General features: G+C 40.6%; 1 protein-coding gene across 1 annotated transcript; it reads left to right on the top strand.

The window, feature by feature from the left end:
- The first annotated feature begins 266 nt into the window (after window positions 1-266).
- On the top strand, window positions 267-27,720 carry si:dkey-178e17.1 (tricarboxylate transport protein B, mitochondrial). The gene is made up of 9 exons (XM_061767560.1): window positions 267-777; window positions 10,832-10,939; window positions 15,891-15,990; window positions 21,189-21,327; window positions 21,416-21,500; window positions 21,598-21,702; window positions 22,253-22,368; window positions 22,465-22,538; window positions 25,084-27,720. Exons 1-9 carry the CDS (start codon window positions 660-662, stop codon window positions 25,196-25,198), a joined length of 960 nt encoding a protein of 319 aa, XP_061623544.1. The 5' UTR covers window positions 267-659; the 3' UTR covers window positions 25,199-27,720.

Raw genomic sequence — 27,720 nt, 5'->3', positions numbered from 1 at the left:
AATTTTGCTATTACGTTAACGACGCGTTCCGACTTACGTACGTCTTTCACCGTCGTACGAACGTAACAGAAAAGGACGTTTCAAACAATCACACCGATGACATCAAAAGTGAACGTCATTAAGACAGCTGAGAGTGTAAATCCAAATTTCGCACTGCTATTACAGTGAACTATTGTTTGGAATCCACGCAAGAGCGAAAAGGAAAGCATATGTGGGCCACGCCCTCCTCCACGTCGGGGCCATCTACCCACCAGTCAACCAGCCTCCACTCACACGCGCTCCTCTCGTCCACGCGCTTTTCGCGAGGACATAAAAGTTATACGCAACAGGAACACGAAGACACTTAATTTTTTTTCGCCTCCTCTCTCCTCTGCGCTTCCCCACTTCCGGGTTGCGTCGCTATATCAACTTTTAGGATTCTCGTCGCCATGGTGACACGTCACCGCTACAGGCTGTAAATTCCCACGGCAGTCCAAGTGCGAACACACATACACACGCGCGTCCACGCCCAGTCCACCTGAGTCCGGGAGGGCGCGCGAGGCAGCAGACTTACATCCGTGTACGTGAGTGTGTGTGTCTCGGAGCTCAACCAAAGCTTTAAAACACACCGGAAAGAGACGTTTTCTCAAGCTCAGTGTGTGTTTTTTTTTAATATCCCAATGGAGGCAAAAGGAACATTTAGTCGCCCTTTCTGCACGCCGAGGTGTCTGGCGGCGGCGGCGGCGGCGCCCGTCGGGAAGTCCAAGTTAACCCACCCGGGGAAGGCGATTCTGGCAGGTACGTTCACGTTCATTTTCAAACTAGCTCTCGTAAAGTGACACAAAATGTCGTCACGTATGATAACTTTTACAATACTATAATGTACTTTTCTCATTGAAGCCGTTATGATGTTTCCCCCTCGTTGTGTTTTCTTTGATGACTGTGTAGTAGTAAGCAGTTTTATTATGCCAAAATTCCTTTATGGCAATATTTCCCTGGAAGCATTGCAAAGCAAATGCAGTGGTGTCTTGAGATACAAGTCGTTCCGTGACCACGCTCGTATCTCTAAAAATCTTTCCCCATTGAAATGAATGCAAATACAATTAATCTGTTCCAGCTCGTTTTTGTTACATGTTTCTTTCATAAGCAAAGTTGTGCTCAACAGTATTGTAGTACAAAAACACATCAATTTGCTTTACAAATAACCTGCAAATGGAAAATGTGAGCCCAAAAAATTGTCTGTAGCTAATGTATTGTCCTTCCTTGAGCTTCTGTGTTTTTATTGGCGGTTGCCAAACAATCTTAACCGATATCCTTCCACTGCAAGGAAACCAATATGAATTGATGGTGGCTGGATGTTGTGAAGTGTGCTGCCCCCATCTAGTGGTGGGAGTCTGAAGCGCACCTCATGTCTCAAATTTTGCTCATATCGCAAGACAAAAATTTGGTCAAGTGACGACTCGTATCTGGAGACACTCCGAAGTCAAAGCACTCATATCTCAAGTCACTACTGTACTAATTGCTAGTCCTATGTGATACTGGAAGATTCGGTATTGATCCGATATTAGTGTATATAATAAAAAATGAGTTTTATTCAGGGGATTCTGCCAGATGTTTCCCAGTTTTGAATATGAGTTTTCATGACTGTGTTTTTCTTGTTAGTCTTTTTTTCTTTGGATTATGAATCAGTGAAAAAAAGTTTATAAAAGAGTAGAATATACTTTATTATCACAATAAATGTTTTTGTTCACACACTGGTATAAATATATCAAGTATACAGTATCTCTTGGACAGTCAAATCAATCAAATCTGAGCTGTATTAAATTATATATGTATTATACATATTTTAAGATTTTTTTTATTTCAAGTAAATGTGTTCATTTTAACAACACAATTTTATGGTATAAATGTTTTTCCATTGAGGTCTAAGTTAGCAATCAGTGAATCCATCAATATCAATGCAGTGGACCGCCACTATTTGGGGGTTGTAGAGACTCAGCCCGACAACGAATAACCACTCCTTATAGTTGCCACGAAAAAAAAAAAAAAACATCAACAAGTGGGCGATTGGGTTAAAAAAAAAAAAAAAAAAAAAAAGAAGTGGGAGCTAAATAAAAAAAACAATTGTAAATAGGTGAATTAGCAATTGCCGAACAACGACTATGCAGGGGTCCACTGTACCAACGTCTGTATCCATATTATTGATTGTGTCGATATTTGGATCGATCTCTACAAATTACATTGTGGCATACTGCTCCACTCTGTTTTCTTCTATTCAGAATCATCAAGTATGTTAACTCATTCACTGCCATTGACAGCTGTTGAATTCAAATATCCATGTTAACATGGAGGCCTTGCAGTGAATTTTAAAACAAACAAAGAATTTGACTCTGGTAGTTGCATTTTATCTAGTACTACAGAAAAAAAGACACTATAACAAAATATACATTTAGGACATAAACAAATGTTCAAAGTACAGAGCTTCATTAAGCAACATAAAGTGTTCAGTAGTGCGGTGATACTGATCAACAAGAAGTGTACAACAATAAATGCAAAATGCATGAATCTTAATTTTGCCAGAAATCACAGATTATATATTTAATTCAAATTTGGATTATTTAGTTATTTGGAATAACCCTCTCTAAAATGAGGTATTAATCAGGCACAAAGATATACGTAGCTATAGTATTAATTAGGCACTAGTTTAACCCATTTAGCTGTAACCTTTTGAGCCCTTTCTGTCAAAAGGCCTGCACAGCTCATCCCTGCACAAGGACGAGCGGTCAGTGCATCTTTTCGGGCAGCCTTATCAGACGTTACCTGCCGTAGCAATGTAATTTCATTACATGTGAGTCTCAGCCAGGACACGCTGACGTTTAATGCTATTAGAGACGAGTGATGAATGTAGGAGGGCAGGCTTTCGGACAAAGGCAGTTATTAGAAGAAATGTTTTTGTTGCTTGGTTTTCATTTAGGTTGCAATGTTCTGAAATGCCACAAATTGTGGCCTGGGGCATTCATTTACTCACCTTCAGATAAGGGGAGACCGTTATTTGTGCACAGTTCGGAATAATTCTACAATGTCACTCATATGTTACAATTTGTGTCAAGTAGATTTTAAAACAAAATAAAAGTACAATTGAGGTGAAGTGCAGAGAAATGGCAAGAGCTGAGGGAGACTGGGTACAACAAATAAGCAACCTAAACATGGATGCAAACATTTTGTGGTGTGATCACGTCAGGCGACTGTAATTGCAACATATTTAAAGATGCTGTCACTGCATAATGTCAGATCGTCTTTAATCCTACACATTCATCTAAAGGCTGTTTACAGTATTTTTCTTGGTGCTGCTGTTATGGTTAGCAACATAATTTAAACGGGCTCAGATATCTATATAATATCGCCTTGAACAAGTGTCTTTGACCTGAGGTAATCGCAGTTGTTAATATTTTTCTGCTGAAAAAGGGAAGCGTCTATATGAGGTAGGCATTAATTTTTTAAAGAGGATGTTAGAGCGATGGCACCTATAAGAGGAACTGCGGTATTTTATGTGTGTTTTATGTGTGAGATCGACATGCAGATGATTTTCTGTTCATCGTTGTCATTGCTATCAATAAGGTTTGATTGAAAAGGTTGAATACTGATAATTAAGTCATATTTATTATGTTCCCTGGGATGCACATCAGTCCCTGATGCTGCTGTTGTCGTTCCTGTGACCTCTTGCTGTGTTGGTGATCAGCCTGCGGCAGCACTTTCAGTTGATTGGAGTGGCTCCTTCAGTGGGGTTCCCATGCGGCAGCAACAGGCTGTCAGTTAGTTTCAGGTGTGTGTGTCAACAGTACATAGATTTACTCTTTAAATGTTTGAAGATTTTGGAAAAAATGCAGAGCATTTTTATACAGATATTGAAAGAAGGACACAAATGTGATATATTTAAATGGTGGCACTTCAGTAGGCGTGTGTACGAGTATAGATATGCACCTACACTGATACTGTATATCTGTACTCACACTTGGACTTTCCTCGTTACTCACTTTACTTTCTGTAACCTTAAGTTCTTCTTTGTGTCTTTTCTACTGTTCTTCTTCTCTTTTTACTGTATGCACTCCTTTTAGACAGTGCCCCCTGTGTTTAGACTGACACACCACATAACTGAAATGCATTGTGTTACAGGCTACATTTAGATGAAATGTGTGGCAAGACTGTTAGATGTCCATTGGATGTTAAAATGTCAGTAATGGTGAGTTGTTACTCTAAAAGGTATTCTTTTTGAATATTTGAAACATGTAATTTTCAAATGTTTTTTTTTTAAAAACAATATTTGATTTTAGTGAAACTAATTTTATCGCAATTGCAAGATGTAATGGCATTATCAAGAATCACTACTAGGTAGGGATCGGTGAGTACTGATACCATTTATTGGTGTTGGGCCAATACCAGCCTTATGTCAAGATGTCGGGTACTTGTGAAGGCCGCCGATACCAGCCACCGATACTCTAGGTAAAATAATAGTATCGGTCTGCCAAAAAGTGGTATGGAACATCCCTAGTATTAGTACCCAAATGTTAAGTACTTGTATCCATATTTGGTCTGAAAAAAGAGGTATCGGTGCATCGGTGTTTGTAAAGGCAAATTTGTACTTTCATTATATAGAACTGGTGTACCTAGTATCTGGTGTGTGCATTCTCAACAGAGACTAGATTCCACTCTTGACACAGTTGTGGGTTTCTGTTGAATTTGCCTGTGTTGCTTTATGCAATTCTTTCAGTGCCCCAGTAGGGAATCTGTCCCCTCCCCCGTCAGCCCTCAGCAGCCTGATTGACTGGCTCGGGTCCTGTGAGGCACCCTCTTCCCCCTCTCGCCGAAGCTCGTTTCCAGCCTGTCTGTCCGGTTTTGCAACAACAGCAGCGTTGCACTGTGACCGTCGCAACTCCTGCGGGCCTCCCTGTCCAAGATATCGAGACAAAACCCAGTTGGGGGTGAGAATTACAGTTCATCTATCTCCTCTCCCCTGATGTTGATGAACAAGTGCTAATTCACGATGGTTATGTCTGCGTGGAGGGAGAAGACTCTCTAGTGCCTGCCTGAGGGCTCCGAGTAGACAAAACAAGAAGTAGAAGGTCAGCTTCATGCACAATAGCCCACATACATAGACAGTGAGTGGCGCACGATTTCCAAAGCTCGCTCTGCTCCCATTGGTTAGTTCAGCTCTCCTCACACTGCTGATGGTTGAAGTTGGGACACGGAACAAAGGCGTCTTTTAGGCCTGAGGGCAGAGAGCGAAAGACCAAAATGGAACTCAGATTTGTTGTTCCTTTTAAGGCCTCTCAATGACAGATGGGGGGGGGGGAAAAAGTCTTATACTGTTGCTTGTTTTTTTTCCCCCCGCCCCAGTAGATTTTGGTGGTAACCACGATAGAGCTTGTGGAAATGCACCATTTTTTCCATTCTTTGCTTTCTTCACCCTCGGGCAGCCAGCGAGCCTTCCTGAGTGCTTGTCTCTTCTCGGGCTCAGAGGGCTCGTCAAAGCGTGCGCTTATTCCCCAGTTGTTGTCGTCAGTCCCCTCCACACCTCCAGCTCAAGCAGCTTGTCACGGTTTTTCAATGGAAGTGACTCAACTCAAATTATTTTTTTTTGTTCACCTTTTTATGTTAATACACTGACAATGGTCATACTGTATATTATATTATTGATTACAGCTAACTAAGCAACACATTTAAAAGTCTACCTAAAGTAATTTGTTTCTCCGGTTCAATTTGAATCAATATAGTGATTGTCAGATAACGACTTCACTTTATTCAATGAAAATTGTCTGTTTAGTCTTTCAGCCTGTTTAGTCTTGATTTAATTAGACTTTTATTAATTGTTTTTTAAATGTTCTCCTGTTATATTTTGAATCAAAGGGTCATTTTAAAAATTCAACTATGTATTTTAAGGTAGTGTGTTTTTATTGTCCTTGATCTGTACTTTTACCTCTTAATTTACTACACTCTCTTTTTACCATCCTTATTCTTAATTTATTTTTGTCACCTCCTGATTCTAAGTCAGTCTTTCCCATCCTTTATTGAGCCAAGGCACATATTTTACATTGGAAAAATCTCACAGAACACCACCATACAAACGTTTCACAAAAAAATGGGGATACACAAGGTAATTATATTTCAGCTATCTAATGGAGGAGCATTTAATTGTTCTGCCTGTCACTCCACGTTGCTGACATGCATTATTTCCAGTAAGTAGATAATTTTGGGGCCAATTAAGTGAAATTTTATAATTTACCACAGCGTACCTGATAATCTCTCACAGCAATAATGTGCCGTGGAACAGTGGTAGGGGATTACTGTTTGAAGTTTCTAGTGTTTTCTCAACGGTGATAGTATTTTAGTGTAGTTTTTCAGCTTCTGCCCGCCACAGCGGTGCTTTGTTGTTTCATTCAAGGCAAAACTCTCTGTCATTTGTTGTGTGTACTGCATGAGGGTGGTTTTTTACTTGACTGTTATGCTACAGTGATTTTGTATGAGACGTGTTCTACCTTGTAATTAAAGCTTGATTGATAGTGCTTTCTCTTTTCACTCAACTCAATTGGTACAAAACAAGGTGGTACAATACAACAGGACAGATTTTATTTCAACATTCTTTATCTGTTTTATTATACACCTATATTATATCATACCATATACTGCCACATTTTATGCCTTTAACATGACAAGGTCAACCTTATTGTGAAAACAGCATACAGTGGGTACGGAAAGTTCAAGTGGAGATAAGCGGAGCAAGAGATCAATCAAGTACTTTAACGCTGCAAAGTCCCAAAAGTACAGTGGTACCTCCACATGCTTGCTTCAAGCTGTTTATTCCCATTCCCAGTCGAAGTTGAAACGTAAAACAAAAATAATTACATTGTGTATTTAACCAAAACACAGAGCTTACAATAGTAGGCTAGCTTAATATGCTAACACACAGTGCAAAACCAAATTAGCATTGATGTTGCAGTAGTTGTAACCCTTAAGGCAATTGATATTTCAACACCAATCGTGCAGCAACACATCTAGACACAGTATTACAATACTAAAATGCATATATTCTTCATCCTCTGCGAAAAACGACTGATATAATGTAGCTTACTTAGTTGTGAAACTCTTCTTCGTGTATTATGTACGTCTGTATTATACTGTGCACACACCAGAAGAAACATTGGAGCTTGAAATCATGATGCACAAACTGATCATTCGTTACATTCTATTTTATTATGCCATTACTGTATATTCTTTTATAGAGTACAGTAACTTAGAGAGGCGGCACGGTGCACGACTGGTTAGATCGTCTGCCTCACAGTTCTGAGGACCGGGGTTCAATCCCCGGCCCCACCTGTGTGGAGTTTGCATGTTCTCCCCCTGCCTGCGTGAGTTTTCTCCGGGTACTCCGGTTTCCTCCCACATCCCAAAAACATGCATGGTAGGTTAATTGAAGTCTCTAAATTGCCTGTAGGTGTGAATGTGAGTGTGTTTGTTTGTATCTACCCTGGGATTGGCTGGCAACCAGTTCAGAGTGTACCCCACCTCCTGCCCGATGATAGCTGGGATAGGCTCCAGCACTCGCGCGACCCTTGTGAGGATAAGCGGCTCAGAAAACGGATGGATGAATAACTTAGAGATATTCTTATTAAAACATGTTACAAAAACTTTTGTTGGTGTTTTTTGTGGGACTAATGTATAGATTCTAACTCATCCATGTCATGGTAATTGGCAAGAGTTGAATCGACGCAAATGGACTCTTCTTGGTTCTTAGATCGAGCGTTAGAATCACTGTGATGACTTCTGATTGGATAAACCAAAGGAGACGATTGCAAGCAAATATTCTTGTGTTTGCAAAACCTGATCACATTGTGGTCGGAACGGTGGGGTATTGGTTACCATGTTATGTTCATTGGAGGTATCGGTGGCTGGTAATAAGTCCAGGGTGTACCCCGCCACACTCCCAAAGTCAGCTGCGATAGATTATAGCTCACTCGCAACCTAAATGAGGACAAGCGCTATAGAAAATAACTGCATGGATGTACGTTTTATTGTATTTTACCCAATATAAGGGTTTCTTGAAGTTTACCATTCTAGTTGTTGTGATGCAAGACCCTCTTTATCTCTTTTAAAAAGAAAACCTGAGACAGCTGTTGAAGAAACCCAGGTTAAATGTTTTAATACAGGTCCTCTGATTTCAATGTTGTGTTCAGAGAGAGGGCAGGAGTGTTTTTCCATTTTTCATTCTAACAGCCTGTTTCTATGCATCTGACAAGGCAGTTTTGTATCTCTGCCTCTTTGCGCCGAATATCACTCCAGTGCAATTTTGCAAGTGTCGAGGATCTATGTGGATGCATTGATTTTATGACTGTGCGAGAAGAGTCACCGGGGGGATGAGGATGGAGGATGGGAAGGTGCCGCAGCAGAGGTTGAAAATAAAGATTAATGGCTATTTGCCACATGTAACCCACGTTTGGCCGTGGACACGGCACTCGTTTAAAGTGTGTTTGCGTGTGAGAATGTGTGCCAGACACTAGACGCAGACCAGATGAGCCAAGATGTATTGGCCTCACTGGCTCTTCGACTCTGAAGATTCATCATGTGTGCCATGCTTCTGATTATTTGTCGCTTGTTTTTCTTTTTGTGCCCGAAACACACGAATGAGGTTGATTGTTTCCTCTTGCCCGAGACGCAGCGACCTGTTTAGGCCTCATCCTCATGGCTGGTATGGAGTGTGGGGAAGAACATGTGCCTTCTGTTAACACTTAGAGGGCTGGCTTGTCCCCAGGATCATTGGAATTACGGCGAACATGAGTGATCACATGAGTGTCACAATTCTGCTTAGTCACAAGATGAATGTGTTTAATCAATGAAGGCAACTGAATAATCTATTGTGTGTTGTGTATTTTAAACAACCACATTGCTTTGATAAGTCAATTTAGCTTCATCCTAACAAATGCAAAAAGCCATAGACGAGCTAACAAATAGCATAGGTGTCGCGGTGTTAGAAAAGGATATTTGAACACAATCAAAGGTGGAAAATATGTAGGCAGACAATATAACAATACTCTTAGGCATATATTATTTATCTTCTGCAAAGAATGACTAATATTACACTGGCCAGGTGGCCAATGTGTGCACACCAGAAGGAGCAGCACAACATATGTACACCTGTACATCGAACCAATTAAACTCATCTCAAGGCACCACGCTGTACATAATAATGATGATGATGATAATAATAATGTATTACATAATATAGCGCTTGTCATGATACTCAGATGCTTTTCAAATTGCACACATTATGGTGGTAAGTTACTTGTGTAGCCACAGCGGTCCTGGGGCAGCCTGATAGAAGCGCGGCTGCCATTCTGTGCCTACGGCCCCTCCGACCACCACTAAACATTCACATTCATTTATTGGTGAGTCAGCGACAAAGGTACACCTCTTTTCAAAGATAATATTCCCTATTTCTGATTATGTAGTGGGTCACAGAGCTTACTTTTGTGCAGTTCCATCCATCCATCCATTTTCTGAGCCGCTTATCCTCACAAGGGTCGCGGGAGTGCTGGAGCCTATCCCAGCTATCTTCGGGCAGGAGGCGGGGTACACCTTGAACTGGTTGCAAGCCAATCGCAGGGCACATACAAACAAACAACCATCCGCACTCACATTCACACCTACGGGCAATTTAGAGTCTTCAATTAACCTACCATGCATGTTTTTGGGATGTGGGAGGAAACCGGAGTGAAAACCCACACAGGCACGGGGAGAACATGCAAACTCCACACAGGCGGGGCCGGGGATTTAACCCCGGTCCTCAGAACTGAGAGGCAGACGCGCTAACCAGTCATCCACCCTGCCGCTTTTGTGCAGTTGATGTGAACAAGTCCCACAAAATGCAGTCCTCCCAATAACCCTATGTTTTAACATAGACAGGATTTTTGTATTTAAAAAAAAATATTATTATTATTTTTTAAACCACAGCGCTTGATTGGATTGAAGTGAAATACATCTTTTATTGATTTCCCTTCAATGAAATAGAGTTCCCCGACAGATGGGATAATTAAGTTTACAAAAGTAACGACATGGTGAGTAAATGTAATTTAGCTATCTTAGGATGTAGGCAATGTTTGGACTCCACTTGTGTGTTATAAAAGAATGGCCGTAAAACATTTTTATTTCCTTTTGACTAACGTTTTTGTTTCAATGTCAACATGTTATATTCTGTCTGCTTATGCGTGTTAGCAGATCATGTGTGAGTGCCACAGTGTGTGTGTGTGTGTGTCATTGCGTTAATGGAGGGTCTTGGCCTGTGTAATGGAGCCCCTCCCAGCAGGCTGCATGATTTAATTAATGTCAACCTTCTCTGCTTCCTCCTTCCTTCCCGTGTGACTCATCCGTATTGTGCGTTAGACAACAGGCTTTGGGATAGCCTCAACTTGTCTGTGTGAACATGGCTTCATTTTTATTCTTTTTTCTTTTCTCTTTCTTTTTTGCCTGCTTCCATTTTTCCAGTCATACTCAAAGTTAATAAGCCCCAAATGTCCCGATTTACCCGATTCCTCTTAGTGGTTTGGTTGTGGGCTTGATCTGTTTTCGTCCAGCTCATTCCTCTTCCTCGCTCGCCAGCCCGTCTTTCAATGTTTATCGAGGGAAAGTCATTTTCCAACGATCTGTGATGCCACAGCACCTTGCTGTCAGGCAGGGAAAGGCCACTCCAACATGTATCCTTAATCTAAGCGAGCATGCTAAGCTAAAAGCAGTGTTTGTCTCCAGTTCTGATCATTTTAAAGTTCTGTTTGCATGGATTTGACAAGGTTTTCTCTATTTCCAGGCGGTATTGCCGGCGGAATTGAGATTTGCATTACCTTCCCTACGGAGTATGTGAAGACCCAATTACAGCTAGACGAGAAGGCCAACCCTCCAAAATACAGAGGAGTAGGTGAGTTTGACCAGTTTAATGTAAATGGAATTTAAAAAAAACAAAAAAACATTATTTGACAATAGAGTGTCTTAGATTTTAATGCAGCCCTATGGGGGGCAAAAGGCAGTGCAAACTGTAGGCCGGTCCCAAGCCCGGATAAATGCAGAGGGTTGCGTCAGGAAGGGCATCCGGCTTAAAACCTTGCCAAACAAATATGAGCGTTCATCCAAAGAATTCCATACCGGATCGGTCGTGGCCCGGGTTAACAACGTCCGCCACCGGCGCCGTCAACCTGCAGGGCGCTGTTGGAAATTCAGCTACTGTGGGTCGAAGTCGAAGTCAAAGAAGAAGAAGAAGAAGAGGTGGAAAGCGGGTTCTTCGGCAGAAAGAGAAGAGGAAAACACAGAGCCTAGAACTGAATGTGGGGACTTTGAATGTTGGGACTATGACAGGAAAATCTCGGGAGTTGGTTGACATGATGATTAGGAGAAAGGTTGATATATTGTGTGTCCAGGAGACCAGGTGGAAAGGCAGTAAGGCTAGAAGTTTAGGGGGAGGGTTTAAATTATTTTACCATGGTGTAGATGGGAAGAGAAATGGAGTCGGGGTTATTTTAAAAGAAGAGTTGGCTAAGAATGTCTTGGAGGTGAAAAGAGTATCAGATCGAGTGATGAGGCTGAAATTTGAAATTGAGGGTGTTATGTGTAATGTGATTAGTGGCTATGCCCCACAGGTAGGATGTGACCTAGAGGTGAAAGAGAAATTCTGGAAGGAGCTAGATGATGTAGTTCTGAGCATCCCAGACAGAGAGAGAGTCGTAATTGGTGCAGATTGTAATGGACATGTTGGTGAAGGTAATAAGGGTGATGAAGAAGTGATGGGTAAGTACGGTATCCAGGAAAGGAACTTGGAGGGACAGATGGTGGTAGACTTTGCAACAAGGATGCAAATGGCTGTAGTGAACACTTTTTTCCAGAAGAGGCACGAACATAGGGTGACCTACAAGAGCGGAGGTAGAAGCACACAGGTGGATTACATCTTGTGCAGACGATGTAATCTGAAGGAGGTTACCAACTGTAAGGTAGTGGTAGGGGAGAGTGTGGCTAGACAGCATAGGATGGTGGTGTGTAAGATGACTCTGGTGGTGGGGAGGAAAATTAGGAAGACAAAGGCAGAGAAGAGAACCATGTGGTGGAAGCTGAGACAGGACGAGTGTTGTGCAGCTTTTCGGGAAGAGGTGATACAGGCTCTCGGTGGACGGGAAGAGCTTCCAGAAGACTGGACCACTGCAGCCAAGGTGATCAGAGAAGCAGGCAGGAGAGTACTTGGTGTATCTTCTGGCAGGAAAGGAGAGAAGGAGACTTGGTGGTGGAACCTCACAGTACAGGAAATCATACAAGGAAAACGGTTAGCTAAGAAGAAGTGGGACACTGAGAGGACCGAGGAGAGGCGAAAGGAATACATTGAGATGCGACACAGGGCAAAGGTAGAGGTGGCAAAGGCAAAACAAGAGGCATATGATGACATGTATGGCAGGTTGGACACTAAAGAAGGAGAAAAGGATCTATACAGGCTGGCCAGACAGAGGGATAGAGATGGGAAGGATGTGCAGCAGGTTAGGGTGATTAAGGATAGAGATGGAAATATGTTGACTGGTGCCAGCAGTGTGCTAGGTAGATGGAAAGAATACTTCGAGGAGTTGATGAATGAGGAAAATGATAGAGAAGGGAGAGTAGAAGAGGCAAGTGTGGTGGACCAGGAAGTGGCAATGATTAGTAAGGGGGAAGTTAGAAAGGCATTAAAGAGAATGAAAAATGGAAAGGCAGTTGGTCCTGATGACATTCCTGTGGAGGTATGGAAGCATCTAGGAGAGGTGGCTGTGGAGTTTTTGACCAGCTTGTTCAATAGAATTCTAGTGCGTGAGAAGATGCCTGAGGAATGGAGGAAAAGTGTACTGGTGCCCATTTTTAAGAACAAAGGTGATGTGCAGAGCTGTGGCAACTATAGAGGAATAAAGTTGATGAGCCACACAATGAAGTTATGGGAAAGAGTAGTGGAGGCTAGACTCAGGACAGAAGTGAGTATTTGCGAGCAACAGTATGGTTTCATGCCTAGAAAGAGTACCACAGATGCATTATTTGCCTTGAGGATGTTGATGGAAAAGTACAGAGAAGGTCAGAAGGAGCTACATTGTGTCTTTGTAGATCTAGAGAAAGCCTATGACAGAGTACCCAGAGAGGAACTGTGGTACTGCATGCGGAAGTCTGGAGTGGCAGAGAAGTATGTTAGAATAATACAGGACATGTACGAGGGCAGCAGAACAGCGGTGAGGTGTGCTGTCGGTGTGACAGAAGAATTTAAGGTGGACGTTGGACTGCATCAGGGATCAGCCCTGAGCCCCTTCCTTTTTGCAGTGGTGATGGATAGGCTGACAGATGAGGTTAGACTGGAATCCCCCTGGACCATGATGTTTGCAGATGACATTGTGATCTGCAGTGAAAGCAGGGAGCAGCTGGAGGAACAGTTAGAAAGATGGAGGCATGCACTGGAAAGAAGAGGAATGAAGATTAGCCGAAGTAAAACAGAATATATGTGCATGAATGAGAGGGGTGGTGGGGGAAGAATGAGGCTACAGGGAGAAGAGATGGCAAGGGTAGAGGACTTTAAATACTTGGGGTCAACCGTCCAGAGCAATGGTGAGTGTGGTCAGGAAGTGAAGAAACGGGTCCAAGCAGGTTGGAACGGGTGGAGGAAGGTGTCAGGTGTGTTATGTGACAGAAGAGTCTCTGCTAGGATGAAGGGCAAAGTTTATAAAACAGTGGTGAGGCCAGCCATGATGTACGGATTAGAGACAGTGGCACTGAAGAGAAAACAGGAAGCAGAGCTGGAGGTGGCGGAAATGAAGATGTTGAGGTTCGCTCTCGGAGTGACCAGGTTGGATAAAATTAGAAATGAGCTCATCAGAGGGACAGCCAAGGTTCGATGTTTTGGAGACAAAGTTAGAGAGAGCAGACTTCAATGGTTTGGACACGTCCAGAGGAGAGAGAGTGAGTATATTGGTAGAAGGATGATGAGGATGGAGCTGCCAGGCAAGAGAGCTAGAGGAAGACCAAAGAGAAGGTTGATGGATGTCGTGAGGGAAGACATGATGGCAGTTGGTGTTCGAGAGGAGGATGCAGGAGATAGGCTCTCATGGAAAAGGATGACGCGCTGTGGCGACCCCTAACGGGACAAGCCGAAAGGAAAAGAAGAAAGAAGAAGAAGAGTGTCTTAGATTTTATGTGCAGAACAGATTAAAACTTGAGATGCAGACGGGACAAACAACGGTATCTACAGCTTCATGATTTATGAAATTTTTGTTTGGGGAAAAAAAAAATGTAAATTATCTTCTAGTTTACCTTGTACAGCAACTCTAATACAGTATTACCTCAATTTACAAGTGACCCGACAAGGGTTTTTCGAGATACAAGCCGTCTTGTGTTGCAAACAAAGATGATTTATAACCACTAGATGGCAGCAGCGAACTTCACAACAAGCAACAGTTGGGCAGATAGTGAACAATTCATCAAAAAAGAGGCCAAGTGCTTACTTCAATCTGTTTATTGTCGCTCCCAGTTGAGGTTTACTGGAAATGTTATCATTAGAAAAGAATATTTAACCAACACCACATAACTTTGTCTGATAAAAGTCTGTTAGCTTAATGCTAACACGCAATGGAAAACGCCATAGCGGGCTAACAAACTTAGCATTGGTTTTGGGGCGTTATAACCCTTGAGGCAACGGATATTTGAAAACAAATAGTGCAGCAACACATGCAGAGAGACAATGTAACAAAACTCACAGGCATACATTCTTTATCCTCTTTGAAATACGACTAATAATACTATAGCTTAAAGCAACAGATGCAAGTTTGAGCAGGTTTGGTATTTACTCTCCACATCCCTGTCTACTCAAACCCCAGGAGGAAAAGCACTAATAAAAGTAAAATGTTCTACCAAGCCTTCTTCTCAGGAGCTCATTATCTAATTACCCATCATTCCCTGGTGCTTTTGGGATCCCTAGATGTCCCTGTGAATGTCTATTTCACTTCAGACACACACAAAAAAACAAAGCAATTCCAACACACACACACACAGGATCTGTTGATGTTGGCTGCATCTCGGAAAACATGCTAATGAGCGCTCCTGAAAGCTGCTGCTTTTTCTGCTCACTGGTGCGTGCCTTTGGCACAGTAGTTTTTCCTTGTCAACTCTTAAAATGTGTCATGTCCAAATAGGCACAAAAAAAAAAAGTCACAGCCATCCAGAAATTTATGAAGCAGTTAGTCACTTCCATATTAGAAAGGTCCCGCTTCATTGTACATAATGAGGCCACAAGTCTTTTTGGCCACAGCTGGGGAACCTTTTCCCTACCCTGAGCCACCAGGGCCATTCTAAATTCAGCTTTTTATAATAGTTCCCTGAGATTTTAGTGTTTTTAAAATTTCATGGGAGGCCAAATCAAATACAGTTTGTTTCCCCCAAACCTTATTGAGCCAGTTAGAAAATTTCATGGCACACCACCAAGCAAAGATGCCACAAAAAGTATATACTTTATACTCTGTAAAGAAATAATGATCATCCCAAATTACTCACAAATTTAAATGCTCTGTGTGAGCGCCTTTTGTAATATGAATGGCAACAAGTGGTTAAGTGTACCATCTGTCAACTAGTGGAAGAGCATTAATTGTTCTACCTTTCACTATACACTGCTCACATAGATGAAAAAATATATTTGTAGTAAACAGAAAATGTTCAGACCATCTAAGCGAAACCGAGTGATTTCCCGTGGCACACCTCATCTCTTACAGCACAGTGGTTCAGAAACACTGCTCTGTAAGCCCCATGGGCTGTAGTTTCCCCACCCCTGTTTTAAATCTTCATGGAAGCACTGAATGCCCTCAAAAAACAGCTTGCGTTTCCTCCTCCAGGTGACTGCGTAAGGCAGACGGTACAGAGTCACGGTGTCAAAGGACTCTACAGAGGACTCAGCTCGCTCCTCTATGGATCCATTCCCAAATCTGCAGTCAGGTATGCAATAAACTCTCGAAACCACAAGCTGACGTAAAAGGGAGCGGTCTTTGGAAAGAAAATGTAATTAACTGATCTAGATGAGCGGATGTTATTACCACAAAGTAAATGCCGCTTATTACAATCATCATAAAACTGACATTTATTAACACAAAGAACACATTTTAACATCTGGTTTGCAGCTGCACGTTGTGGTAAAAGGTTGAACATCTTCTTAGCTTAATCGGTAATTTACTGCTTGTTGCTGGAAGGCTAGAGTAAAAGATCATCGCGCGGCTGCCGTCGTCTACCTAGAAGCGCTAAATCACGCAGTCCAATTATTCTAGTCCATTACCCGCCGTGCATAACAGAAATGCCACGCCACTTGCGAGAGTGATGGTGTTTTTGTTCTCTCACAGCAGTGACATTTATCTCCTGTCAAATACACACACACACACACACACACACACACACATACTGAATAAAGCCAAGACAGGGGTTTACTGGCTTTCCGGTTTTAATTTTGTATTGCTTGCATACCTGCACAAGCGTGTGTATTGTGTGGAGGATAGCCCTCGTCTGTGTGATGGGGAGACAGGTGCAGTCAGGCGTAGAAAAGATGCCACTCAAACTCAGACAGGGTCTCAGAGGGCCACAGATTGACAGGCTTCGTCAGTTTGTTTATATTTGTTCGTGGTAACCATGTTGGGTTTTGCACCATGGTGGAAACATTTTGACAGTGAGGATATCGAACTTCACGACATCTGTTGGCCCCCTTCAGTTTTTTGTGAAAGTCAAAGTACAAGTAATTGTCATGTTTTGCTCTTGCATTTTCTGTTTTTGTGTGAGTATTCTGCTTATTTTACTTATTTTATTTTTAACCACAGGTCCTGAGAAAATGAGAGCTGAGAAGCCGTTGATGTCCATTGAATTAAAGCGTGAAATTGAAATTAGGGCTGAGCGATATAACGTCAGCTATTTTGAATGGTATTTGTCCACCGGCTATTTGTGTTGTATTTTATTTTTGTTTATCTTTAATTCATTTTAATTGTGTTTTAACTGTAACATTTGTTTTAGAAAAAAAGATAAAATTGCCAATCATTTCATAAAATCTTGAGGAAAACAATATTATATTGGGTAGCTGACATAGGCTCTAGCACGCCCGCGACCCAAGTGAGGATAAGCTAAGATATATTGTTATTGCGATAAAGGTTCCTGTCTCTATCTGTATATGTTTCCTATAAAATTTTGTTCATGTTGCCCAGCACTACTTTTTGTGATGTTAAAAACATGTTAGGTTCATTAAAGACTCCAAATTGTCCGTAGGTGTGAATTTGAATGTAAATAGTTCTTTGTCTATATGTGCCTTACGACTGAATGGCAAACAGTCCGGGGTGTGCCCCACCCACCACTTGCCCAAAGTCAGCTGGGATTGGATCCAGCTGAGGACAAGCATAATAGCAAATAGATGGATGGATGGCCAATGACACAATTCCGTCCCATTGTGTATAACATTTTGTAAGTGTTAAGGGAACAGTCAGGAAATGCATGAGACAGTAGTACGAGTGTAGTACTTCTACAATATGTACTATAATGAAACAGGAGTCAATTTATGTATCAATTTAAGGGAAAAGTACATTTCTTTACATTATCTTTTACTAAGTTATTACAGTATATTTTTATACAGTCCAATACTGTAAAGTGTTATTTTTGTTGTATGTGTTGGTGTTTTTTGGGGGGGCTTCAGGAACGGATTAATGGCATTTGCATTAATGTCAATGGGGAAAGTTGATTTGAGAGCTGAGTGATGATCCAGCATGATCACGGAACAAATTTAACTCACAAGTCAAGGTACCATTGTACTAAAAACTATATGTGGCAGTCAATCCGTTATGCTGGTGCACATCACATTTCATTAAATTAGCTCAATGCCATTTAGGTAACACTGTAATCAAGTGTCGAAATCAACAATTATATTTTTTTCCCGATATTAATCAGCTTTATGATGAGCCACAATGTGAAAAGACTGATGGCGGGCGCTTAACTAATGTGTATGGTTTCAGATCAGATCATTTGGCTAACTTAGTGCAAAGGAACATTTTCTGTTGGTATGATTCTTTAACAATAAGCTCAAAAACACCGGTGAGATTCATTTATTATGACTAATAGTAAAACTATGCTATAAATGTTTTTTTTTAATCCTTTTGCATTTTAATCTTCATCGTTTGGTTCATTTAATTTTGGCTCTTTCCATTAAGTAATTTTTTAAAGTACTTTTTACTCCCATCTTCCATCTGCTCCCCCCCCCCCACACACACATTACTTTACTGTGTGACTACCCACCATCTTGCACCACCCGCTTTATTCTTCATTCTCCCCCCCCCCCCCATCCCATTAAGTGATTGCCTGCATGTTCCGCAAAGTCTGCTCCAGGATCATCCCAAAGGCAGGCCAAGGATGGATGAGAGAGCTACTGACCTGTTCTTCCCTTCAATATTGTATTTGCATCTCCTACATTTCCTGACTGCTGCTTACAAAATGTTATGCACAATGGGACAGAATTGTGTCATTGGCCATCCATCCATCTATTTGCTATAATGCTTGTCCTCAGCTGGATCCAATCCCGGCTGACTTTGGGCAAGACGTGGGTGGGGTACACCCCGGACTGGTTGCCATTCAGTCGCCATTGAGTCTTTAATGAACCTAACATGTTTTTAACATCTCATCCTTTTGGGATGTGGAGTACTCAAAGAAAACTCAAACAAGCTCAGGTTGGAACATGCAAGCTCCACAAAGGAAGGTCAGAACACACTATTCGCACAAAACCTTCTGGCTTCTTCTAGAAAGCAAAACAAACAAAATCTCAGGAAAAGCCTGCTCATCTGAACTTTATTTGGGGTTAATCCGAGGCACTTAAAATGGTGACAGGTGCGTGCTGACTCCCATTTAAAATGAGTTTGAACATGCTTGGGTAATTCTGCACACAGCCACATCCCCACTTAGAAGAGGGTGTGCACACGTTTGTAGCCGCATTATTTCAGCTGTTTATTTTTACTTCCCCTCTCGAAAAGATAAAAAACCAAAAAATTCAAGAGACTTGTACTGATTATAGTTCACATTAATGGAAGAAAAGGTTTTGATAGGATTTATTTTGGTCTTATTTTTTTGAAAACACAAAAATCTGGCATTTAAACAGCATTGCAGACTTTTTATATTGACTGTACTTAATGGTGAATCAATGTTTTCTCACTCCAGAAAAAAAATCACTTGAAAGCTGAACCATTCTCATTTCCTCTCTTTTACGTTATCCTTCAGTCTGCTTCAAGTGAGGACTTGAAACTGACCTAAAAACAAAACAAAACAAAAAAAACTTCTAATGAAGATTGTTCAACGCTCTGACTCATCTCGGACTGTCGGCCAGAACATAACGGCACATTCTAAGCAAGGAAGTTAGGACGGCTTACATTGGCAGTGGAGGTTTGGAGGGCAAATTGGCAGCCAGAGAACAGCTTGGCTATCCAATTTAATTAATGACGTAGTGTCACAGCCATGGCATTAAAACATTTTCAGCCAGATGTGGGAAAGATGTATGAAAGATGTGTTATTGCAACTTCTGGCAAGCAGTGTGTGACGACGAATGTGACAGAAGAGCAGATGTGGGGAGTTAATGAACAGAGGAACATTCTGGAATAAACGGGCAGATGGAGTTAAAAAGAAGAAGGTGGGTATAGAGGATCTCAGCGAGACCTATTAGGATAGCAAGTAAACAATTTGAGCAGACTGGGAGAAAACAACAGCCGTCTGTCCTCCATCGCCCCCTTTTTTATGGATTTGTCGGACAGCCTCCTCCTGAAGCAGTCTATAAATAATCCTCTTGTAAAGGACACACTGGTACAACAATTTCTAATTGCGTTGTCACTTAGAGCCCACCTCTCTCTTGCTCTCTCTCAGCCTGGATGGCCTCCGTGGCAGCCTTCTCCTTGTCTTTTATGCGGATATATGCAGGATCATACACTTGCACTTTAAGCATGTTGTATTTTAGTATGGGTTTTGCCTTGCTTTCCTCGTGATGTTTTACACACAGCTCGGCAACCAGTTCCTGTGGTCAGGCTTTTTATTCCTTATACGGGGCTCCTTGTCCCTACAGGATGACAAAAAAACTTTAGGCTTCTGCTAAAAAGCAACATTTTTTTTTTAAAAAAGACAGGAAAAGCCTACTAAAACATCGGAAATGTATTGGGGTTAATCAGGGCACTTCAGATTGGGGCAGGTGTGTGCTGACTGACATTTAACTTAATTTTGAAGGCGATGGGTTCAATTTTAACAGCCATATTCCATCGATAAGAAAGTGTGCACATTTGTGCTACCACATTATTGCAGTTGTTTATTTTCACTACTTCTTTTTGAAAAAATATTTTTATTTCAGTTGAGTTATGCAGGTTATAGGTCACATTAATGGTGCAAATTTTAGGGAGATTATCTCGATCTCAAAAAACATGGTATTTGAGCAGAGGTGTGTAGACTTGATATCCGAATGAGTACGAATGAGTATTAAGGCCACACTAAAATAAAAAAAACAAAGTAAAAAGATACATTATGAGATTAAGGTTGTAACCTTCCAAGAATAAAGTGATATATTTTTGAGAGGAAAAAAAAAAGTTGTATTTTAGATTACTCCATGTCGTAACATTCTGAGAATAAAGTCCTATTTTTGAGATTAAAGTTATAATATTACGAGAACAAAATCGTACTTTTACAAGAGTAGCGACACCCAAATCTGTGAGGTTCTTTTTCGGAAACAGAGACAAACGTTTACAAAATTGCTTCAAAGTCCTGATGCTGAAAATAATTTCATGTTTGTGTCAAAATACTGAGTACTGTTTTTTTTATTTCTTTGTCATAAAATTGTGACTTTATCCTTGTAAAATCCTGACTTAAATCTAAAAAATAATAATAATAATTTGTCGAATATACAACTATTGTTTTTAATCTCGTAGTGTATTTTTGGGGGGGAGAGTGGACCTACTCCTTTTGTATATAAGAGAGAGATTATCTTAATTAACACGGGATATTTTTCCAACATGTTATTAAATTGTGAGTTGATGTGAAGTGTTCTTTGAGTGTACTCTATGCACTTTTACAGTGATTAAAAGGGGCTATTTTGTAGAAATATTGTGAAGTGTGAAATCAATCAACACTCTACATTTGTTTGTGTTCAGGTTTGGAGTGTTTGAGTTCCTCAGTAACCACGCGAAGGACGAGTTGGGTCGACTGGACAGCACTCGGGGTCTGCTGTGTGGTCTCGGAGCTGGTGTGATGGAGGCTGTGTTGGTGGTTTGCCCCATGGAAACTGTCAAGGTGTGTGACAAATTGACAAAGTATGGTGCATTCAGTGTGAATCCCTCAAAGCGCATTTGAACTATTTATTTATTTTGAATCCATCTAGGTTAAATTCATCCACGACCAGACGTCTGCAAAGCCCAAATACAGGGGCTTCTACCATGGCATCAGAGAGATAGTCAGCGCTCAAGGTACGTGCTTCCCCCGCCCTCTACTGGTCAAATACGGCAGTGCAGCTAAACATAATGCCACATCCCACCATGTTGATCCTCTTTTATGCTTTGACAGGTTTAAGAGGGACCTACCAGGGTCTCACTGCCACCGTGCTCAAACAGGGCTCCAACCAGGCCATTCGCTTCTATGTGATGACCTCGCTCAAGAACTGGTACAAAGGTCAGAAGATTTAGCGACGGTGTGCGTGTGAGAGTGAATGTTTGTCTGTCTCTATGCACGCAGGGCCAGTTTCTGATATGGGCAGAAGTTGCAGCCTCTCAACAGGGGATATTCTCATATTTCTGTCATCCTCCATGAAAGCAGACAGATTATCTTTGCGTTTTAAATCAAGATAAGACATTTGCAAACATCTGCTTTTACTTTGATCAAAATGTTCGCCTATTTTGTAACATGTTACCGACCAAACCAGTAACTGAATCAATCAGTTTATGTTGGTGTATTTTCAGCACTGTCAATTTGAAATAATGTCCTGTTTTTGAATGGAAAGATGGAAATGAAAAATCTTTTTTTAATCCGATTGAACAATTCATTGAAAAAATAATGGAGTGATTACTTTCTTATTAAAAGAATCATTAGTTGGAGCTGTAATGATTACAAGTATGTACATTTGAGTACTTGATGTTATTTTTTTTATATTTTTTTTCTCTCTTTCTGTATGTACATTTAACTGCTGAGCATATGTTGACCTACCTCATTGTCTTCCCACTAGGCAATGACCCCAATAAATCCATCAATCCTGTTGTAACTGGGGCCTTCGGAGCCATAGCCGGAGCAGCCAGCGTGTTTGGAAACACTCCCATAGATGTCATCAAGACAAGGATGCAGGTAAGTACTTCCAGCTCCCCCTTTTCACATGGATGTATTTTGTATTTGTTGAAGGCATCTTGAATGTTACAGACAGAGTTGTGTTTCCTTCCGAAGGGCCTGGAAGCACATAAGTATAAGAGCACACTGGACTGTGCGGTGACGATCCTGCGACATGAGGGTGTGGCAGCGTGAGTCAACTCTTGCTTTTAACTCTCGTTAGTTGGCTTTGGTAGAAAAGTGGATATAAAAAGTTCACACAGTCATTTCAAAACTTTTTCCACCATTAATGTGACCTATAACCTGTACAGCTCAATTGAAAAAGCTCTCAAGACTGTGTGTGTAGACTTTTTATGTCCACTTTAGAGTTCAGCTATAATGTTATTGTTGCAAGAGACTGAAAAGTTTCCCCCCAAAATAATTCATACTATGGCCAAATTTGGAGTTAATGTGCATTTTTATTTGTTTAATGGTTTGTTTGTTTTTTTAAGAATATGGCAAAAGAATGTACATTATGTAGACAATTTTTATAAATCTTATTTTCCTTTTTTCTTTTTCTTTTTTTTGGGATATTTTGACAAATCATCATCATCATCATCAAAACACCATCCTTCATATTGGTGCAGTACATATACTGTATATATTTTGACAGTTTATTCACAGTTTAATAAACTTGTCTTGGATATGAAGGAATTGCACAATGTAAAAAACTAACAAGACAGTTTGTTTGCCGTTTTCCTTGTTAGTTTATTACATTACAAAAAATGGCACAGCTGTAAAACATTTTTGGGTCACTGTCTTGAGTCATTTCCATTTAGAATATGCCCATTCAAATACAACAAAACCTATATGGATAATTTGGGGTAGTGTTGTACCGATCCGATCGCGTGATTGGAAATTGGGGCCATGATTCTCAGCTGATGGTATTTGCTCAAAAAGGTTGGATTTTTTTATTTTATTTTTTTACAATTTTTTTACAATTCTTTTACAATTTTTAAAGGTCAAAATAATCCCGAGGTACAAATATCCTGCCAAATTGAATAGAAATAGCTTAGTTTTATATTACACAACATATTGTATTGTTAGAGAATGCAGCCCTATGAGGGGCACTAGTGCAAACTGTAGGCCGGTCCCAAGCCCGGATAAATGCAGAGGGTTGCGTCAGGAAGGGTATCCGGCTTAAACCTTTGCCAAACAAATACAAGCATTCATCCAAAGAATTCCATACCGGATCGGTCGTGGCCTGGATTAACAACGTCCGCCACCGGCGCTGTCAACCTGCAGGGCGCCGTTGGAGATTCAGCTACTGTGGGTCGAAGTCGAAGGAGAAGAAGAGGTGGAAAGCGGGTTCTTCGGCAGAAAGAGAAGAGGAAAGCACCGAGTCTAGAACTGAATGTGGGGACTTTGAATGTTGGGACTATGACAGGAAAATCTCGGGAGTTGGTTGACATGATGATAAGGAGAAAGGTTGATATATTGTGTGCCCAGGAGACCAGGTAGCAAGGCATTAAGGCTAGAAGTTTAGGGGTAGGGTTTAAATTATTTTACCATGGCGTAAATGGGAAGAGAAATGGAGTCGGGGTTATTTTAAAAAGAAGAGTTGGCTAAGAATGTCTTGGAGGTGAAAAGAGCATCAGATCGAGTGATGAAGCTGAAACTTGAAATTGAGGGTGTTATGTATAATGTGATTAGTGGCTATGCCCCACAAGTAGGATGTGACCTGGAGGTGAAAGAGAAATTCTGGAAGGAGCTAGACGAAGTAGTTCTGAGCATCCCAGACAGAGAGAGTCGTGATTAGTGCAGATTGTAATGGACCTGTTGGTGAAGGTAATAAGGGTGATGAAGAAGTGATGGGTAAGTACGGTATCCAGGAACTTGGAGGGACAGATGGTGGTAGACTTTGCAAAATGGTCCAGAGCAATGGTGATTGTGGTCAGGAAATGAAGAAACGGGTCCAAGCGGGTTGGAACGGATGGAGGAAGGTGTCAGGTGTGTTATGTGACAGAAGAGTCTCTGCAAGGATGAAGGGTAAAGTTTATATGACAGTGGTGAGGCCAGCCATGATGTACGGATTAGAGACAGTGGCACTGAAGAGACAACAGGAAGCAGAGCTGGAGGTGGCGGAAATGAAGATGTTGAGGTTCGCTCTCGGAGTGACCAGGTTGGATAAAATTAGAAATGAGCTCATCAGAGGGACAGCCACGGTTCGATGTTTTGGAGAGCAGACTTCGATGGTTTGGACACGTCCAGAGGAGAGAGAGTGAGTATATTGGTAGAAGGATGATGAGGATGGAGCTGCCAGGCAAGAGAGCTAGAGGAAGACCAAAGAGAAGGTTGACGGATGTCGTGAGGGAAGACATGAGGGCAGTTGGTGTTCGAGAGGAGGGTGCAGGAGATAGGCTCTCATGGAAAAGGATGACGCGCTAAAGGGACAAGCCGAAAGGAAAAGAAGAAGAAGATTGTATTGTAAGAGTGACAGTAACGGAGCGACACATATTTCATGTTGTGAATGTTATGCTAAATACTCATTTCTTCCACTAGATGGCAGAAGGTATTTAACTAACCCGTGTATTCGCTTTTCACAAGGCAACCAAAATATTAGGAATCCCTCTCAGTTGGATGAAGTGCAATTCTCCACCACTGAAAACTACAACCACAGTAATACACATATTGTTCATTGAATACCACTGTTGCTCCTGTTCTTAATCTTCTACCCCCTTCTGTCTCCATCCATAGTTTCTATAAGGGGACCGTTCCTCGTCTGGGTCGCGTATGTCTGGATGTGGCCATCGTGTTCATCATCTACGAGGAGGTGGTCAAGGTTCTGAACAAAGTGTGGAAGACGGAGTGAGCTGCGGGATGGCCTGCTGCTTCTCTTGCTGCTTCAGACTCACACACCCCACTTCAGTACACAAGTCTTCTTTTATTTTAAATTAAATCCTGAGGTTCAGAGAATGTTCAATTTCACACGAGCACGTCAAATCCAAAGAGCCACATAGGTGCTTTGTCTCCCTCCGGTGGACAGTTGGGTATGTGCAATTTAACAACATAATTGGAATAAAACATGCAGATGTATGTTTTGGAATCAATTGGAATAACCAAACCTTTTTAACCTTATTTAATCTTGTTAAGATAATTCTTGACTAAACTGCAGTCGCATTTATAAACAAAGCCTTTAATAGAATGATTTTACCTTATGTAGACAGTTTATTTTTATGCATTTATTTTATTACCATCATGATATTTTCATTCTAAAGTATAGATATATTTTACCCCTGAGTCAGATGCCAAACAAAATAAATAATTTACAAAGGTACAGTCTATTTCGAATGTTATGACGTATTTATTGAGCCTTGAATGTAGCAATTCTATATTTAAAAAAAAAAAAAAAAAAAAAAATCAAATTGCTATTGTGTCATTGTCTTTTCCCCAAGATTTCCAGTCTGGATGTAAAAGTGTTTGAAGATGTAAAAAAAAAAAATAAAATCGATCTACCCATATATATATACATATATACACATATATATATATATACATTTATACACATATATATATATATATATATATATATACACACATATATATACACACATATAAATATACACACACATATATATATATATACACACACACTCACACACAATTGCTGTATTTTAAGTGTAACTGTGAGACCCAACATGAAGACCTCCAAGTGCTTTTCACCTTTGCAGGCTGCTGGGTGATTGTGTCTTTGGTTTACTTTTTTTGTTTTTTTAAATCTTGTTTATTTAGAACTTATTTCTTTCAGAATTGTGGTTCTTGTGAAAATGTAGTAGGAAATTGTAAAAAAAGTAGAAAATGAGAAACACAAACCCCATGTTATGCTATATATTAAAAACAAATAGGGCATATTACTGATATCCATCCATCCATTGTCTGAGCCGCTTCTCCTCACTCGGGTCGCGGGCGTGCTGGAGCCTATCCCAGCTATCATCGGGCAGGAGGCGGGGTACACCCTGAACTGGTTGCCAGCCAATCGCAGTATTACTGATATAAATTCATTTAAAAAAAAAAAAAAAGGTCTATGTTCAGCTATTGAAGATGAATATTGTTTTTTTTTTCGTGTGTGTGCAAAATCGTACTAAACGCTCCTGAGAACAGGCTCTTTAGGTGCCATGCTTCATTGAGAGGAGGCATAAAACGGTTCACTCGTGCCTTTAGTGTCAATATTACTATGAAGTGCCTTTGCCATCTTTATCAGAATGACTCGGTCATCTTAAAAATCTCACAGGATAATGAAACTAGTGGCCAAATATTTGCACACATACTAGTACAATGATATGTCTCTTTAAATACGTTTCCTTAATTTTATACGTTTTTGTTGTTGTTTTTTTTTGCTGAATGTATGTGATTTTAGCATGTCACACACACTGCTCTGCTCACTACACTGTGTGTGATAAGCGGTATAATATTTTTTTTGACGTATTTACTGTGGGTGACATGTTATTTAATCAAATGAGTCATTTTCATCATGTATATTCTATTTTCATAGTAATAGTGAACATTTTGTGTCCCTGAATTTGCTGTCCATCCTGTCATTACGGGGTAACTGCCCCTTTAAGAAACCTACTGCTGTTTTCAGTGACATCACGACCATCATGTTGTCTTTTTTCAATAGAGGCTGAAACAGTGGCTAGTTGTAAATATTTAAATGATTGTTATCATATTTTGTCTGTAGATGGATGTTGCCAAGATTAACATGTCCACCCTGTCGTAGTGAAATATCAGTTGAGGTTAAAAAAAAAAAAAAAAGAAATTCTGAAATTCTAAATGTATTTGCTAAACATTACACAGTCAGGTTATAAAATGAATCATGTTGCTAAGTGAAGGTCCGCCATGTGCTCATTGAATGCTAACATTAGCCAAAAATGTCAGCAAGCTCCCATTTTGCTGTTTGCATTTACATTGTCTACTTGCAGTTATTTATATTTAAAAAGTGTGCAAACTTGAAAATGCAATTCTCACAGTATAACATTTACTACCTAATACAATGAATATGAAGTTAATGGAAAATGTCAACTTTTTGGGGTAAAATGGTGAAGTTCCAAAGGCACATTATGGTGATATTGACTCTTTAATGTTCTGTATCTGCACTTACTGATTTGAAAAGTATTATTTATGATTATAAGTATTATTTAACATTCCTGACAAGGAATTTTGAAAAGGGTATCTCTTCCTCTCCAACACTGTGAAACATAACTCCGAGTGTACTTGTTTTGTTTTTTTCATTTGGCCAAACAAAATGTGTCCAGTATTCCCCCAGTACTACGGGTTCATGTGTTCATGTCTTTACGAAGCCTTTGTGCAATAAACACTGCAGTTCATTAAAAAGGA

Source organism: Phyllopteryx taeniolatus, chromosome 3 (assembly GCF_024500385.1).
Source record: "Phyllopteryx taeniolatus isolate TA_2022b chromosome 3, UOR_Ptae_1.2, whole genome shotgun sequence".
NCBI lineage: Eukaryota > Metazoa > Chordata > Actinopteri > Syngnathiformes > Syngnathidae > Phyllopteryx > Phyllopteryx taeniolatus.
This window is presented reverse-complemented; position numbering and strand designations above follow the sequence as displayed.

Coding starts and splice junctions, on each gene's coding strand:
- si:dkey-178e17.1 (XM_061767560.1), top strand. CDS start 660: ATGGAGGCAAAAGGAACATTTAGTCGCCCTTTCTGCACGCCGAGGTGT. Junction 21,328..21,415: donor GCCCCATGGAAACTGTCAAG/GTGTGTGACAAA, acceptor GAATCCATCTAG/GTTAAATTCATCCACGACCA. Junction 21,501..21,597: donor AGAGATAGTCAGCGCTCAAG/GTACGTGCTTCC, acceptor ATGCTTTGACAG/GTTTAAGAGGGACCTACCAG.